This window comes from Prionailurus viverrinus, chromosome B4, assembly GCF_022837055.1.
Source record: "Prionailurus viverrinus isolate Anna chromosome B4, UM_Priviv_1.0, whole genome shotgun sequence".
Taxonomy (NCBI): Eukaryota; Metazoa; Chordata; class Mammalia; order Carnivora; family Felidae; genus Prionailurus; species Prionailurus viverrinus.
The window spans coordinates 132,390,789-132,406,503 of NC_062567.1; the positions used below are offsets into that span (position 1 = coordinate 132,390,789).

At 48.0% G+C, this 15,715-nt stretch overlaps 1 protein-coding gene across 2 annotated transcripts in view; it reads left to right on the forward strand.

The window, feature by feature from the left end:
• Positions 1-15,715, forward strand: part of SREBF2 (sterol regulatory element binding transcription factor 2) — a 58,468-nt gene that overhangs the window by 28,979 nt on the left and 13,774 nt on the right. For both annotated transcript variants that reach the window (XM_047865920.1, XM_047865921.1), the window contains 6 exons: positions 1,078-1,192; positions 1,379-1,560; positions 3,068-3,260; positions 3,853-4,034; positions 6,627-6,903; positions 8,621-8,790. In XM_047865920.1, the coding sequence (XP_047721876.1) occupies positions 1,078-1,192; positions 1,379-1,560; positions 3,068-3,260; positions 3,853-4,034; positions 6,627-6,903; positions 8,621-8,790 (1,119 nt within the window). The remainder of the gene's footprint in view (positions 1-1,077; positions 1,193-1,378; positions 1,561-3,067; positions 3,261-3,852; positions 4,035-6,626; positions 6,904-8,620; positions 8,791-15,715) is intronic.

Here is a 15,715-nt window from a genome sequence, read left to right on the forward strand (position 1 = left end):
ACCTGCCTAGACCTTTGAGACTGCTTTGCAGTGATCATGGGTCCCTGTAGCCCAGGCAGAGGACTGCCCCCTGCTCACCAGCAGGCAGATGCAGGACTGTGTGTACCGTGGAGTCGGCTGGTGGCGTTGCCACCATATGTTTAATTGTGTTCAGGGGTGGTTAGCAGTACTGTACCTTTGAGGGAGGAGACAAAATGGAGATTGGGTCTTTAACAGCAAATAGAGGAAATAGATTTTTCATTATTTCTGGTGTTTCAGTGAATGTGTCTTCTGTCGTGTAGGTGTTTTTTTTTTTCCCTGTTATCTGTTTATCTTCATCTCTATTTTTTAAATTATTTTTCTTGTTATTTAGTTTTTTGCTTCCTCATCTCTGTTTTGAAAGAAAATTTTATATTCCTTGTAGCCTATAGATCTGAAATGTAATAATATAACTTTACTTAAGGTAGCTATCCAGCAACGCTCTGGTCTTTTGTCGTTTGTTTTCTTTAACGTCTTTTGGTTCCCGGCACCTGGGTGGCTCAGTCGGTTAAGCATCCGACTTCAGCAGGTCATCGTCTCACAGTTCGTGAGTTCTGGCCCCTCGTCAGGCTCTATGCTGACAGCTCAGAGCCTAGAGCCTGCTTCAGATTCTGTGACTCCTCCTCTCTCTGCCCCTCCCCTGCTTGTACTTTCTCTCTGTCTCTCTCTTTAAATTTAATTGTTTAATTTTAAAAAATTAAAATAATAAAGTTTTATTTTGGTTCTAAGATTATTATAAGAAGTGGGAGTACTAGCTAATTTTTATTTATCGAGTGTCACTATGCACCAGACGAGGGGCTACTCTCTTTACATGTATTATCTCATTTTACCCTCACTACAAGCCGGTGATTCATATATTATCATTATCCTCATTTTAAGGACGAGGAAAATGAGGTTCACAGATGTTGGGTAACTTGTCCTGGGTTGCACAGCTAACCAGTGAGTGAGGCAGCATCTGAACCTGGAGCCACGCCTTCACCCCATGAGCTCTGGGTCTCTCCCCTCTCGCTCTGCAGCCTGCAGCGATGCCACTGTCTTTTCACCCATCTTCCTTCCCAGATGCACAAGTCTGGCGTCCTGAGGAAGGCCATTGACTACATCAAATACCTGCAGCAGGTTAATCATAAACTGCGCCAGGAGAACATGGTGCTGAAGCTGGCAAATCAGAAAAACAGTGAGTAAGCTCACTTCCGGTTGTAGAAGTCCTGTGCTGGGCACTGGGGAGGACCCACTGATGTGTACAGGATGCCTTCAGAGGTGAAGCAAGAGCAAGGACCATGTGCCCCTCACCCAGCCCAGCCCTGGCCCAGGGGGGGCTCTCTAGAAACAGACCATTTGCCAGATGTGGTTTTCTTTGCAGAGCTCCTGAAGGGCATCGACCTAGGCAGCCTGGTGGACAATGATGTGGAGCTGAAGATCGATGACTTTAATCAGAATGTCCTTCTGATGTCCCCTCCGGCCTCTGACTCAGGGTCGCAGGCTGGCTTCTCCCCCTATTCCATCGACTCTGAGCCAGGAAGCCCTCTGTTGGATGATGCAAAGGTATGAGCTTCTGAAATCCCCTGATCCTTGGATCTTCCCCATCTCTCCTGAGTTAATTGTGGAAGAAGCTGCCAGCAAGGGCCAGGCCAAGCGTTCAGAGGACCGGGGCTGGAGAAGACTAGGAATTCAATGAAATTAGTCAGGTCCTCCTGTCTCCCCCACCCCCACAGAATCTGCTTGACTGGTTCAGTGTCGTCTGGTCTTAACTGGTCCTTGCTGAAAGAGCCCATCTGAGAGGATTAAGGGCCAGATTCAGAACGGGAACACACAGCAGCTGTCACGCCAGCACGAGGAGTTGCCGGAGGCGCCTCATTACATCCTTCGCCCATAATGGGCCTGGCAAGACCACTTTTTGAGGTTGTTCAGTTGGTTTAGGGCAAGGCTGCCTCTGGGTCCTCTTCTGGAAATGATTACAATTTGCAATCTAACAAAAAACATTCCAACCCAGGGCCTTTAATTGTCAAAGAAAGCCCCTGGCAATTGTTTAATGGAATTAGCCAAAAGAGGCTCGAGCCTAATGATCTAGCCTGGGGAACCTGCAGAGACCATTGGCAATTTCTGACTTCGAAAGCACAAACTTCCCTTGTAGCCTAAGTTTTTGATCAAACTGTTGTAGTAACATGTACTTAATTTTACTGACGGAGCTCTAGTTTTGAAATATTTCATAAATGTGATTCTGTTTGATAACAAAAGACCATATGGTAGATACGTTGAATTAGCTAGGTATCTGTCCTCAGAGGACATTTTCAGATGGCTTTCAAATATCGAAAAGGAGTGGTGCAGTATGTGCACTCTGGGATCCAGGGAGATCTGGCTCTAGGCTTCCTCCCTTAGAGGAAAGCTCCCCGGGCAGGCAGGCCTCTGCCTCCAGTTGTCCCTCTGTGAAATGGGGAGGGAAGAAAAGCAACATGATGCTTTTACAACAGGCAGACTCCCGCAAGCAGATCCATACTGAAGTTAGATACCTTTAATCAACTGTGCTGATGTTTAATTTACACACAGTAAAACACACCTGCATGCAGTTTGTTGAGTTTTAACAAGTATAGATGCTTATGTAACTATCACTGTAATCAAGATATTTCCATCACCCACAAAGCCCCTTCATATACCATGGCGGGTAGTTCACACAACCCCCTCCAGCCTCAGACAGCTACTGATCTGCTTTCTGCCACTTCCGATGAGTTTGTCCATTGTGGAATTCTACAGAAACAAAATCATGCATAATGTTCTCTTCTGTGACAGAGCTCTGTTTTATAAGTAGGACTCCTCTACCTTTGGTCTTCAGAACATGTCCTTGTCTCGGGTGGCAAGAGGGCGAGCGTGCCAGGGTTTGAGAAGCAGTGGGAGAGCTGTGGACTTCTTAGTTGCCTCCTGGCTCTATTCCTGTCTGATTTGGTGGTCTTAAATTTAAATCTCCCAGTCTGACTCCAGTACATATATAAATGTTAGTAAAATGCTGCAAAAACCCATGTGATGTTCATTCCAATCTCTCTCCCCTGTCTTGAAGGTCAAAGATGAGCCGGACTCTCCTCCTGTAGCCCTGGGCATGGTGGACCGCTCTCGAATTCTGCTGTGTGTCCTCACCTTCCTGTGCCTCTCCTTTAACCCCCTGACTGCCCTGCTGCGGTGGAGAGGGGCCCCCAGCTCTGACCAGCACCCGTACTCTGGCTCCGGCCGCAGCATACTGTCCCTTGAGTCAGGTAGGTAGAGGGCCCTTCGTGCCACCAAAGCATAGGTGGGCTGCCGTGGCAGGAGATGGGCCCTGCGTGTGCAAAATGCTCTGCTTATTCACGGGGTCCCGAAGGGCTTTTGTCGCAGGCCTGGTAGGGACTGGCATAAGCCACATTTTGGAAGTAGCAGGGCAAGCCCAAGTTCAGTAAGAACAGAACAAATCAGGAACCCACACTGCTGTTGTCATGGGGGCAGGGATAAGGGAAGTGGGGGGATACCTATTTGAAGGAAGATGTGATATTTTTGCCTGAGTCATGAAACCAGTGGTCCGACCCCACCTTGACTAACACAGACTTTTGTGGCACCCAGCTCCATAATGACAAGGGCTACAGGGTTCCTGTTTAGGCTACAGAACTGTCCCAGATTTGCTGATAGTGATCCCTACCTAAAGCATTTAGACATTGTTACTAAATGAAGCAATCTTGTCATCCACACTTCTTCCGAAAGTGAGGTAGAAGGCTCTTACCTGTCAAATGCTGGGGGTCACGAGGTGCCCTGCGGTCCCCTACGGCTGCTCTGGGAGGCCTTTCCTCCTGGCTCAGCTGAGATGTTCCTCTTTAGGCTCTGGGGGCTGGTTTGACTGGATGATGCCAACGATCCTCTTATGGCTGGTGAACGGTGTGATTGTCCTGAGCGTCTTTGTGAAGCTGCTGGTCCACGGGGAGCCAGTGATCCGGCCACATTCACGCTCCTCGGTCACCTTCTGGAGGCACCGAAAGCAGGCAGACCTGGACCTCGCCAGGGTGAGTCCTGCCGTCCACCTCCCCCCTTCCTCCCCCAGGCTCAGCTGATAACTCAGTGACTTACATTGAGTAGCCAGTGTATAAAGTCCTGTCATAGGTGCTTGGGGGTGGCAAGAGCAGGACGGGACCCTGCCCCTGACAGTCACAGGGCAGCAGGTGAGAGGACACCTATGTGTCAGTGATTCCGCAGACATGGGAGGATCTGCAGTCTGTGCTGTGACAGAGGAAGAAGAAAGTGCTGCAGGGGTTGGGGCAGGAAGGACAAATTCTGGCCGAGAGAATCTGGGACCTGAGCAGAGAGTGGTCAGGGAGGGAGGACCTTCCAGGTGGAGAAGTCTTGAATAGGTGGGTTATTTGGGGATCAGCAGGTGGGTCAGTATGTCTGGAGTTATAGGATATGTCTGGGACAGGTGAGGGCTAAGGCTGGAAGTGTATCTAGGGCCCAAATTGGAGAGGTCTTTGACTAGTAACTGATTTGGGGATTTTTTTCCCAAGGAGAACCAGGAAGGTTTTTGAGCAGGAAAATTAGCTGAATGTTTTCTTTTGAAATCAATAAAGAGAGGCACCTGGGTGGCTTGGTCAATTAAGCATCAAACTTCAGCTCAGGTCATGATCTCACAGTTCATTGGTTCAAGCCCACATCCGGCTCTCTGCTGACTGCCTGGAGCCTGCTTCAGATTCTGTGTCTCCCTCTCTCTCTGCCCCTCCCCCACTTGAGCTGTTTTTCTTTCTCTCTCTCAAAAGTAAACAAACATTTAAAAAAAAAATAGGGGCGCCTGGGTGGCTCAGTCGGTTAAACGTCCAACTTCGGCTCAGGTCATGATCTCGCGGTCCGTGAGTTCGAGCCCCGCGTCGGGCTCTGTGCTGACAGCTCAGAGCCTGGAGCCTGTTTCAGATTCTGTGTCTCTCTTCTCTCTGCCCCTCCCTTATTCACGCTCTGTCTCTCTCTGTCTCAAAAATAAATAAACATTAAAAAAAAATTTTTTTTTTTAAATAGAAATTAAAAAAAAAAAAATTAGAAATCAACAGGGGCTCCTGGGTGGCTCAGTCAGTTAAGCGTCCGACTTCAGCTCAGGTCATGGTCTCATGGTTCATGAGTTCGAGCCCCATGTTGGGCTCAGAGCCTAGAGCCTGCTTTGGATTCTTTGTCTCCCTCTCTCTCTGCACCTCCCCCACTTCCACTGTGTCTTTCTCTCTCAAAATAAGTAAACATTAAAAGAAAAAAAATTTTTTTAAGTAAAAAAAAAAAATAGAAATCAACAAAGGAAAATTTATGGGGAGGATTCTGGGGCAACACACAGCATCAAAGGAAGAGTTAAACGTCACATGTCAGAGGCACCAGAAGCAGAACAGTCCTTGGCTGCAGTACACTACAGGCCACCCTCCCCTCCTGTGGGCTGCAGTGCCCACAAGAGAGAATCTGATTGACCAGCCTGGAGCCGTCAGCCATGCCGAGGGCTGTGGGTACTGGAATGTAGATGTGGTCGTTGGGGGCCTATCCCTTGAAGCGGGACTATTCCCAGAAAAAAAGCATTTCAAGATGTGTGTCTTAAAGGCAGGTTCAGGTCTGTGTTTAATGAATGTCATTCTGGCAGCTGTGTGAAGTGTGGGGTTGGGAGGAGGGGGCACCAAATACACAGAGGCAGGGTCGCGGCTCCTGGAATAGACCTGTCGAGAGGTGGCAAGAACCTGGAATGGAAAGGAAAGACTGACTTGGGAAATATTTGAGCCGTAAAGTGGAATGGAAATGATGTGGCATTGACTCCAGGGTCGGGAGCGCCGGAGCTGTGGGATCCTCTGTCTGAGCGGTGTTACTTGAAGTGCCGTGAGAGGGCCCTGGGGGTGAGAAGGGACCAGGAGGCAGGTGTGTTCTAACACACCAGAGTGTGTTAGAAGCTGTGTGTCAGCTGGGAGAGGGTGCTCCCTTTGTCCCGATCCACTTCCCATAATGGTGCAGGGAGGAAATACGGGTGTCGTAATCACCACAGGACACGGGAAAGGAGAGGATGGCTTCGTTCTGTTTCCCATTGATGAGAGAAACAGACAGAAAGAGGTCTTCCAATACAGAGCCATAGATTCTCCATTAGAACCTCTCAGGCTGGCAAAGAGTAGTTCATCCAGATCCTTGGTTACAGTAGTTTTGCCATGTGTTTGTCTAAAGCCGTGGTTCTCAGAGAGAAGCGGTTTCTATAGGTGGGGGAGGGTGGGACTGGAGGACCAAGAATTTGCATTTCTAACAAGATCCCAGGGGCTGACGCTACTTGTCTCCAGGAACCACACTTTGAGAACGTAAAAACCTGAAAGATCATCTAAATCCATTTTATCGTCTTATGTATAAAACTACTACGGGAATTTGTGAATAGTATTTGATCATAGATAGACCACAGTACAATCCCAATTTAGTAAAAAAAAAAAAAGCCGGGAGAAAACATATGAAAATGTCAGCAATCATTCTTTCTGGGGGATAAGGTTCCTAGTGATTTTTTTACTCTGATAATCTAGGGAGTGAAGGGAGGGTAAAAGTTTTTGGTAAAGCAAAATAAAGAGGCCACAGCAAGGCCAGCGAACATTATACCTCTTGCTGCTTTCTAGGGGGATTTTGCGGCTGCCGCGGCCAATCTACAGACCTGCCTATCAGTGTTGGGCCGGGCGCTGCCCACCTCCCGCCTGGACCTGGCCTGCAGCCTCTCCTGGAATGTGATTCGCTACAGCCTGCAGAAGTTGCGCCTGGTGCGTTGGCTGCTCAAGAAGGTCTTCCAGCGCCGGCGGGCCACCCCAGCCACTGCAGCAGGCTTCGAGGACGAAGCTAAGGCCAGCGCCCGGGACGCAGCCCTGGCCTATCACAGGCTGCACCAGCTGCACATCACAGGTGAGGCGGGGGGGGGGGGTGCGGCTACCACTGCCGGCTGGCCTTAAGGTGCCCCGTGCCATCTCCACCCTGGCTTGGTTTGCCAGTTTTTGGTCCCAGTTGAAGCCCTTTTTACACTACTCTTCTCGAATGGTTAGACAGGCCTTCCACCTACACTCATGGCTGTCAAGATAGCTCGTTACTGCAGCTCATCAGTTTAAGATGCACATTTTTTCACATTAACATCTCTACCCTTGGGTTGTGTCCCTTATTTACACAGTGATATGGAATCACAGAGATATGGAATGGGTGAATTGGCACTGTTTTTTCCTTAGTGGTACCTAAAAGTAATAGTAACTTAAAATTGATGTCCTCTTAGATTCAATGGAATATCATTTATTTCTTTCAACAAACTCCTGCTCTAAGGATAGGCAGGCTGGTCAGCAAGCGAATGACAGTTTAGTGTGGTAGTGGTAGCAGAGGATGGGGCTTCAGTCGGGAGGCGGGAGGGAGGGGGTACTTGTTGAGGAGGGTTTCAGGAAGCTTCCTGAAAAGTCTTGGCTTTGCATGACAGGATGCGTAGAGGACGCCAGCTGTGTGGAAGGGGATGTGCCTTCCAGGCAGAAGGACATTCCCAGGGAGGAGCCCCACCTGGGGGCTGGAACTATACCAGCTGGGACAGTTCCCATCACTCATTCCCTCCACATTTGCTGGATGCTCTGTGCACCTGGCTTTATACAAGGCACTGAGAGGACAGGTGACTAAAGTATGGTCCCCACATTGCTTCCATCCTCCCTCCCCTGAAAAGAGAAAGCCAGATTGTGCCTCTTGAGGGAGACCGACACCCGATGCCTGTGCAGAACAAAGTGTAAGGGCTGATAAAAAGACGGGGCAGGCAGGGTGGCCCCGTGGGAAGAACGTGGGGCTGATGAGGTCAGGAGGCCTGGCTTGGCCACCGTCTGGACCTTTGACATGGGGCCACCCCTGAAGCTGAGCCTCCCTTAGCAAAACGAGGGGACTGCTCGCCCTAGCCACCTCCCAGCCCTGTAGTGCGGACCAAAGCAAGAAACAGCATGAAAGCCTCGCAGCCTGGATGAGCCCCCGTGCCTATGCAAGGACACTTTGGCCCGTGACTTCAAGGTCACACCATGTGAGCTGTGCGACCCTCATATGGGAGGTGTAGTAAGCTTTTCCTAGCCTTCCACCTACTAACCCATGATGTGTCTGGCTGTCCTGGCTGTTTTATGTTACTTCTCCCTCAAAAAGATGCGTGCTTATATACTGTAGATTCTTTTAAAATGAAAATAAATTAACGGCAATTTTTTTTCGTGTTTTGTTTTCTAATTTTTATCACCTCCTCCGATATTTGGAGGCATAGGGTGTGTTAGCAGAACATGGTTGTGCTGTTGGCACTGTTTGGAAAATGTTGCAGTGCACATCTCCGAGTCCCAGACAACAGCCTGCAGTCGTAGTGGCTCCCATTTATACGTCCCATGTGCCATGTGCCGGGTACTTAACATGCATTTTCTCTTGTCCCCCAACAGCCTATGAGGTAGAAAGGAACCTATGCGGTAGAAAGGAGCTACTGAGTCGCAGAGCCTAGCATCCCATCCAGGACCATCTGATGACAGAGCCCAAGTACTGTCTTCAGTCCTCCTGCTCTCACTCTGACTGCACTAGAGAAAACCTTGGTTTGGAGGAATGTGTTAACATCAGTGTCTGTGTCTGCCTGCCACAGGGAAGCTTCCTGCAGGATCTGCCTGTTCAGATGTGCACATGGCTTTGTGCGCCGTGAACCTAGCTGAGTGTGCAGAAGAAAAAGTCCCGCCGAGCATGTTGGTTGAGATCCATCTGACTGCTGCCATGGGGCTCAAGACCCGCTGTGGGGGCAAGCTGGGCTTCCTGGCGGTGAGTACCCTGCAGGTCCCCTCTGCAGACTCGCACCAAGCGCCCTTCCCCAGCCAGGAGCTAAGATGCAAAAACGGGTGTGGGTCTGCCTTTGAGGTGCTGATTATCTAGAGGAGTAGGTATTCATCCACTAGGCTATTTCACAAATATTTATGGCACTGAACCAAACAGACCCCCCTGCCAAAAAAAAAGAAAAAAAAAAAAACCCAAACCCTTATGGCTCTTACAAGCAGAAGTGGGACATTTTGGCACCTGAAGTAAGATGGACTCAGTGATACAGAGTGACCTGGATTCAAGGGGTTAAATATATGACTTCTGCTCTTCAAGTGGTCATAAAAAAAATTTTTTTTTAAGTTTGAGAGAGAAGGCGCAAGAGGGGGGTGGCGTAGAGGGAGAGAATCCCAAGCAGTCTGTGCACTGTCAGTGCACAGCCTAACATGGGGCTCAAACCCACAAACCATGAGATCATGACCTGAGCCAAAGTCAAGAGTCAGATGCTTAACTGACTGAGCCACCCAGGCGCCCCGTTGTGGTCATAAAGATTTTTGAAATTTTCTGGTTGTGTCTCCTGGTGTTTTTATTCACAAAGAAAGGTAGTGATTACATACCTTAATCACAGCACTGTGAGTCCAGAAACGGGAAACCGTGCACATCTTCAAGGAACTCAGGTCAGACCCAGGGCAGGAACTGCTGTTATCAGGCGCCTCTGTTGTGCCCGGCATGGGGCCAGCCTTGGGAATTCACAGTTGGCTAATTCACAGTCCTTGTTATCAACTAGTTCACAGCATCTGCTGACCTCAGGCTTTCTTACTCCAGCAGAAACAGGCATGTTTTATTCGGTGCTCTCTTTGAGTAGGCTGCTGAATACATCAGCCGTGTTCAGAACAGAACGATCACATCTCCGTTTGTTGGCATATCTCAGTAATGACACTGATGAGCTGATGAATAGGAATGTGCCCTGTGGTGACACTGATGTTTCCTGAAGTGTGTCACCACAGTCTAGGTGACAGAGAGCATGGGAAAGCCCAGTGTACTTTCTGTGTCTCAATCTTGTCTCAGTGACCCTAGATAACATGTTCGTTCAGCAAATGTTACTGAGTCCCTGCTCTAGGCCAGGCATCCTCTGCAGTGGAAATGCAGCAGTGAGCAATACATTTGCCCTGTCCTCAGGGAGCACACAGTCTGGCAGGGAATTCAGACAAGGAACAGGCCTTAAGGACAGTAGGTGAGTGCAAGGCTTATTTGGCTGCCCAGAGAACACACTGGGCTCTTAACCCAGTCTTCAGAGAAGTCAAGGTGGCATTTCCGGGCAAGGCCAATCTAGGCTAAGAGCAGGAGGCATCAGCCAGGCTGTTTCCCTATTCCATTTGTTTGTCCTAATGTCTGATAACATAGGCATGTTATCACACTTGTAACTTCGTGCCCCCCCCAGAGGTGTTTTGAAGACCTTAATTTTATCAAAATACAATGCACATACAGAAAAATATGCACATTTTAATTTACAGCTTGTAACAACTGCCCAGAGCCAAGAAGTAGGACTTCTGGGGCGCCCAACTGGCTCAGTTGGTGGAACATGTGACTCTTGATCTCAGGGTTGTGAGTTCAAGCCCCATGCTGAGTGTAGAGAGTACTTAAAAATAAAATCTTTGAAAAAATAGAAGAAGAGGGTGCCTGGGTGGCTCAGTCAGTTAAGTGCTGACTCTTGTTTTCAGCTCAGGTCATGATCTCACAGTTTCTGAGATTGAGCCCTGCATCAGACTCTGCACTGACAGCATGGAGCCTGCTTGGGATTCTCTCCCTCCCTCCCTCTGTGCCCCTCCCCCGCTCATGCTTGTGTGATCTCTCTCTGTCTCTCAAAAAAAAAAAAAAAAAAAAAAAAGAAGTAGGACTTCCCATCATGCCCAGAAGTTTTTGCAGGCTTTCACTCACACTGCCCCCTTACAAAGATAACCATTATTCTGAATTCAGTCACCATAGTTTAATCTGCCTCTTCATTTGTTATTTCTATAAACTTTTATTAAAGTTTACTTATTTGTTTTTGAGAGAGAGTGTATGAGCAGGGGAGGGGCAGAGAGAGAGGGGGAGAGAGAGAGAGAGAGAGAGGGAGGGAATCCCAAGCAGGCCCCGCACTGTCAGCACAGAGCCCAGCTTGAGGCTTGATCTCACACACTGTGAGATCACGGCCTGAGCCAAAATCAAGAGTCGAATGCTTAACCAACTGAGCCACCCAGGCGCCCCTTTATAAACTTTTTGTTAAAGTATAACATGCATGTGGAAAAGTACGTAAATCATAAGTGCACAGTTCAGTGACTGCACAGAGTGAATGCACTCATAAAACCAGCAGACAGATCAAGAACAGAACATGACCAGGACCCCAGAAGTGTCCCTTGAGCCCCCATGCAGTTAGCAAACTACCCCTACCCCTAAGCTCTCCAGCCAGAGCGATCACCATCCTGATCACTTCGCATGTTTTGCCTCGGAACTTTGCATGAGGGGAGTCCTACAGTATGTGCTTTTGCTCAGTGTCATGTGTGAGATTCACATGTGTTGTTGCATATAGTTATGGATGGTCTATTCTCATTGCTTTATAGTATTCCATTCTATGACTAGACTTATAGATGGACTGCTGAGTTGTTTCCTGTCCTTGGTTATTGGGAATAGTGCCGTGGTGAACATTCATCTTTTGGTGAGCATAAGATTGCATTTCTAGGGCTGGTGTTGCTAGGTCAGCGGTTACGTGGATGTTCAGCTTTGGTAGACGCTGCCCAACGGTTTTCCAAAGCAGACGTACCAGTTGCCACTCCGCCAGCAGTGTATGAAAGAAAGTTACAGCTCCACATCCCCACCGAACAGAGGATAGTGTCATCTCTGGCCCTTCTGGTGGTGCCTGATAGTTTTCACTTGTAACTCCCAGGGGATTAGTGATGTCGAGCACCTTTTCATTGGCCGTTTGGATCTTCTCTTTTGTGAAAACCACAGAAGAGTCCTACCTATTTATTTGGGATGCTGGTCTTTTTATTGATTCAAGGAGTTCTTTGTTCTGGCTCCAAACCTTTGTTGGATGTGTGCTTTGTATAGATCTCTCTCCTTCTGGGGCTTGCCTAGTCTCTCTCTAAATGGCGTCAACTGATGAGCACAAGTTCTGAATATTTGTCAGATGATTAGTCTTTTCCGTTACATACACGTTGTGTCCTGTTCAGTGAATCTCTGCCCTATCTCACTTGTGAAGACACCTTCCTCTGTTGTCTGCGAGACACCGGACTTTTTTTTTCCACATCCAAGTCCATATCTACCAGGAGTTGATTTTTTGTATGAGATGGAGGTGGGCATGCAAGAGCTACTTTTTTTTTTTCCACTTGAATGTCTCCCTGCCCCAGACTCTTATTAAAGTGACTGTCCGTTCTGCTCTGCACCAAGTGGTACTTTTTTCATAAATCAAGTGTCTGTATATAACGAGTCTGCCTCTGGATGCTCTGATCTGTTCATTGCACAATACCACACACCCCTAATGGTCGAGTCTTCTAATATGTCCTGATATCTGGATGTATCAGCCCTCTAGCTTTAGTGACTAGTGTTACCTCCCCCTATAAATTTTAGGATCATCCTGTCATCCCAGAAGTCCCTCTGGGGTTTTGATTGTCCTTATTGCCAAGACGCAGCTACCCTTCAGAGGTACTCAGCCCATTTGAGGAAGGTGTACGTGTGGCAGCTGAGGATCAGGAAAGTGTTTCCCTTAAAACCCCCCCTGCCCATGAGGCCCCATCCTCAAAAAGATTCGGTATGCCTGACAAGCAGTGAACAATGTGATGTGTACTTCCTCAGAATTTTCTTCTTGCATGTACTAATATATATGCATTATAATCTACTTAGTGTGATCATACCAGAAACCCTGGTTTACCACTTGCTTTTTTCAACCAAATGGTAAGTCTTGGGCCCCTTTCTCTGTTGCCTCCTTATTCCGCCGGGGAACTTGGTACCTCGGCACGTTTGCTGTCGGGCCCTGGGGTTGTTTCCAGGATTTGCGGTTCTGGTGCTGCAGAGAGAGTCATCACACACTCTCCTCACCCACTTATAGAAGTGTCTCTTGAGGTTAAATCTCTAGAGATGGTGACACTCACTCAAAGGCCAAAAATATCTGGAACACTTGATGTATTGCCAAATTTGCATTTTCAGTAAGGTGGGCAGAGGAGAGGAACTGATTCCTAGGAAGGTAACTGCCCCTTTCATCTGTTTGCTTCTCTTGGGAGGGGACAGATTAGGAGACCCAGATAGTACTCTCCTAAAGAGGAAGAAGAAGCTTTGAATTCAGCCAAATATATTTAGCTAGCAAATGAGTCAGACTTTGAAGGCAGGTGGAGGGCTGGCCTCCGTGAAAATGATTTAGACCAGAGGTTTGCAATCTTTCTCAGTTCATGGCACCCTTTGTGTCTCAGTAATTTTTTCATGGTTCCCTGGGCTAAAGGAAATACCTAACGATTCTGTTTAATTTGTTTAATGTTTATTTATTTTGAGAGAGTGTGCACAAGTTGGGGAGGGGCAGAGAGAGAGGGAGAGAGAATCCCAAACAGGTTCTACACTCAGTGCAGAGCCCGACATGGGGCTCAAACCCATGAACCATGAGATCATGACCTGAGCGGAAATCAAGAGTCTGACACTTAGCCACCTAGGCGCCCCAGAAATACCTAACAGTTCCATTTAATTCATTAGGTACAGGCATCTTGATATCTTGATACATATTTATCTCTTAACAATTTAGTAGCCATTAAAAAATATACACAAAATTGAAAGAAGAAATAATATTTTTTTAAATATTTTATTTATTTCTGAGACAGAGAGAGACAGAGCACGAGTGGGGGAGGGCGGGGGGGGGGGGGGGGACACAGAATCCAAAGCAGGCTCCAGGCTCCGAGCTGTCAGCACAGAGCCCGACGCGGGGCTCAAACTCACAGACTGAGAGATCATGACCTGAGGCGAAGCCGGACGCTCAACCGACTGAGCCACCCAGGCGCCCCAAGGAAATAATATTTTTTTTCTTGATAACCATGGTTACTTACTACTGGGGTACATGTGTCTGTTGGGTACCACATACCTTCTCAAACTTTGAAATCAGAGTAACACCACCAATTTCGTCTCCTGTTCCACAGTGATTTTCATGCAGCACTTGCTTTTTATTACAACAGCCTCTAAAAACCCAGCTTCTTAAAAGTGTGATATCATCCAAAGGAAGGTCGTGCAGTCTCCCATTGAGATTTCCAACTACCCCCATTTACTAGTTTACCTGGTGTCTGACTTGTGTTGAGCATGGCTGTATTTATTTACCTCAGAAAATATCCCCTGTAAAATATCCGGTGGCGCCCCTCCCAAGTTCAGGATGTTGCTTTCAGAGTGCCTTGGCACACAGTTTGAGAACCATAGGGGAAGCCCGGTGTGGGAGGACTGTGGAATCGGGACTGGCTGGGTGGTACAGGGTGGCTCTTGGGATCTAAGCAGTTCTGAGTCTCCAGTCACAGCTGCTCAGTTTGGCAGTTAGCAGATGACTTAGAGGGGAGGGGGCTCACACCCGCAGCTTGGGTAGATTCTGGTGTCTGTAAAATTTAGGGAAATTATCATAAGGTGATAATGCCAAGAAAATTGAAGAGCAACGGAAGTTACTTTTTTAGTTTTCCTTCTGGAAATTATGCTGTGGAGACTGTATCCCAGGATTTATATTTCTTATTAATTCAAATCACCAAATTCCAGCTTACACACACACTCACAGTGAAATTTCTTACAACTAAGGTTTTTCTCAAGAATTAAGCTAAGGGACACCTGGGTGGCTCAGTCGGTTAAGCATCCGACTTCGGCTCAGGTCATGATCTCAGTTTGTGAGTTTGGGCCCCACTTCGGGCTCCGTGCTGACAGCTCAGAGCCTGGAGCCTGCTTCTAGTTCTGTGTTTCCCTCTTTCTCTGCCCCTCCCCCCACTCATGTACCCGCTCTCACACATGCGCACTCTCTTGCTCTCAAAAGTAAATAAACATTTTTAAAAATTTTTCAAAAAAGAATCAAACGTAAAAATGTATTTTAACTTAATGATTTTCTAAATGGCTTCTCTGGGTTCCTCTTGCAAAACAACCTGGCCAAGCTTTGTTTCTGCTTCTTTTGCTGACGTTTGGGCCCTTCTCAGGGAACAGTTGTTTTCCGTTTCCCCTGGAGCAGCTCTCGTGCTCCCTTGCTTAGCAGGCAACTGTTAGAAGGTTCTTTGACTTAAGAGGCGCTGGGACTGCCGCCACCCCACCCCCAGCCTCTGTCCTATTCAGGCTCCTCCACTGCAGTTACAAGCTCAGATTCAGCAAGTGCTTTGTTGAGAGTCAGGAGAAGGTCATAGGGGTGCCTCTTTGTGTGTTCTCCAGTATCCTGTCTCAAATATGGCGGCCAGCAAAGAGGAGGAAAGGCCAGTAGTGCTGCTGGCTCCGTGACTGGAGACTTCAGTGAATTAAGTGCTGTGATAGTCTTCAAGTATATCTGTAGAGCAGCTTGACCAGGTCATTCTCTCTCAGATTCAGACAGCAATCGCCAGATCCATCCCCCCCCCCCCCCCCAAGAGAGTCTGTCATCTCAGTCTATGTTCCTGAGTGGCACTTCAGTGATGCTATTTCTGACCCTGGCATTCAAGTCTTCTGAAGCTGTTATATTAGCTGATGGCTACTTAGAGCCCAGTAAAGGTCAGAACCATCAGACTGAACTGGACAAGGAGGCGCTGCCCTCATTGTGGAGGCAAGGGCGGAAGTATGAAGGTTTACATCTGCGAGCCTGTCCCAGCAGCCCCTCGTCCAGGTTCCCTGAGCTCTGGGTCTTATGCTTCTCCCTCCCCCCTATCCTTCTCTGCTCAGCTCCTCATTCAGATTAGCCTGCACTGTGTGGTTTTGTGGGTTGGAAATCATGGGT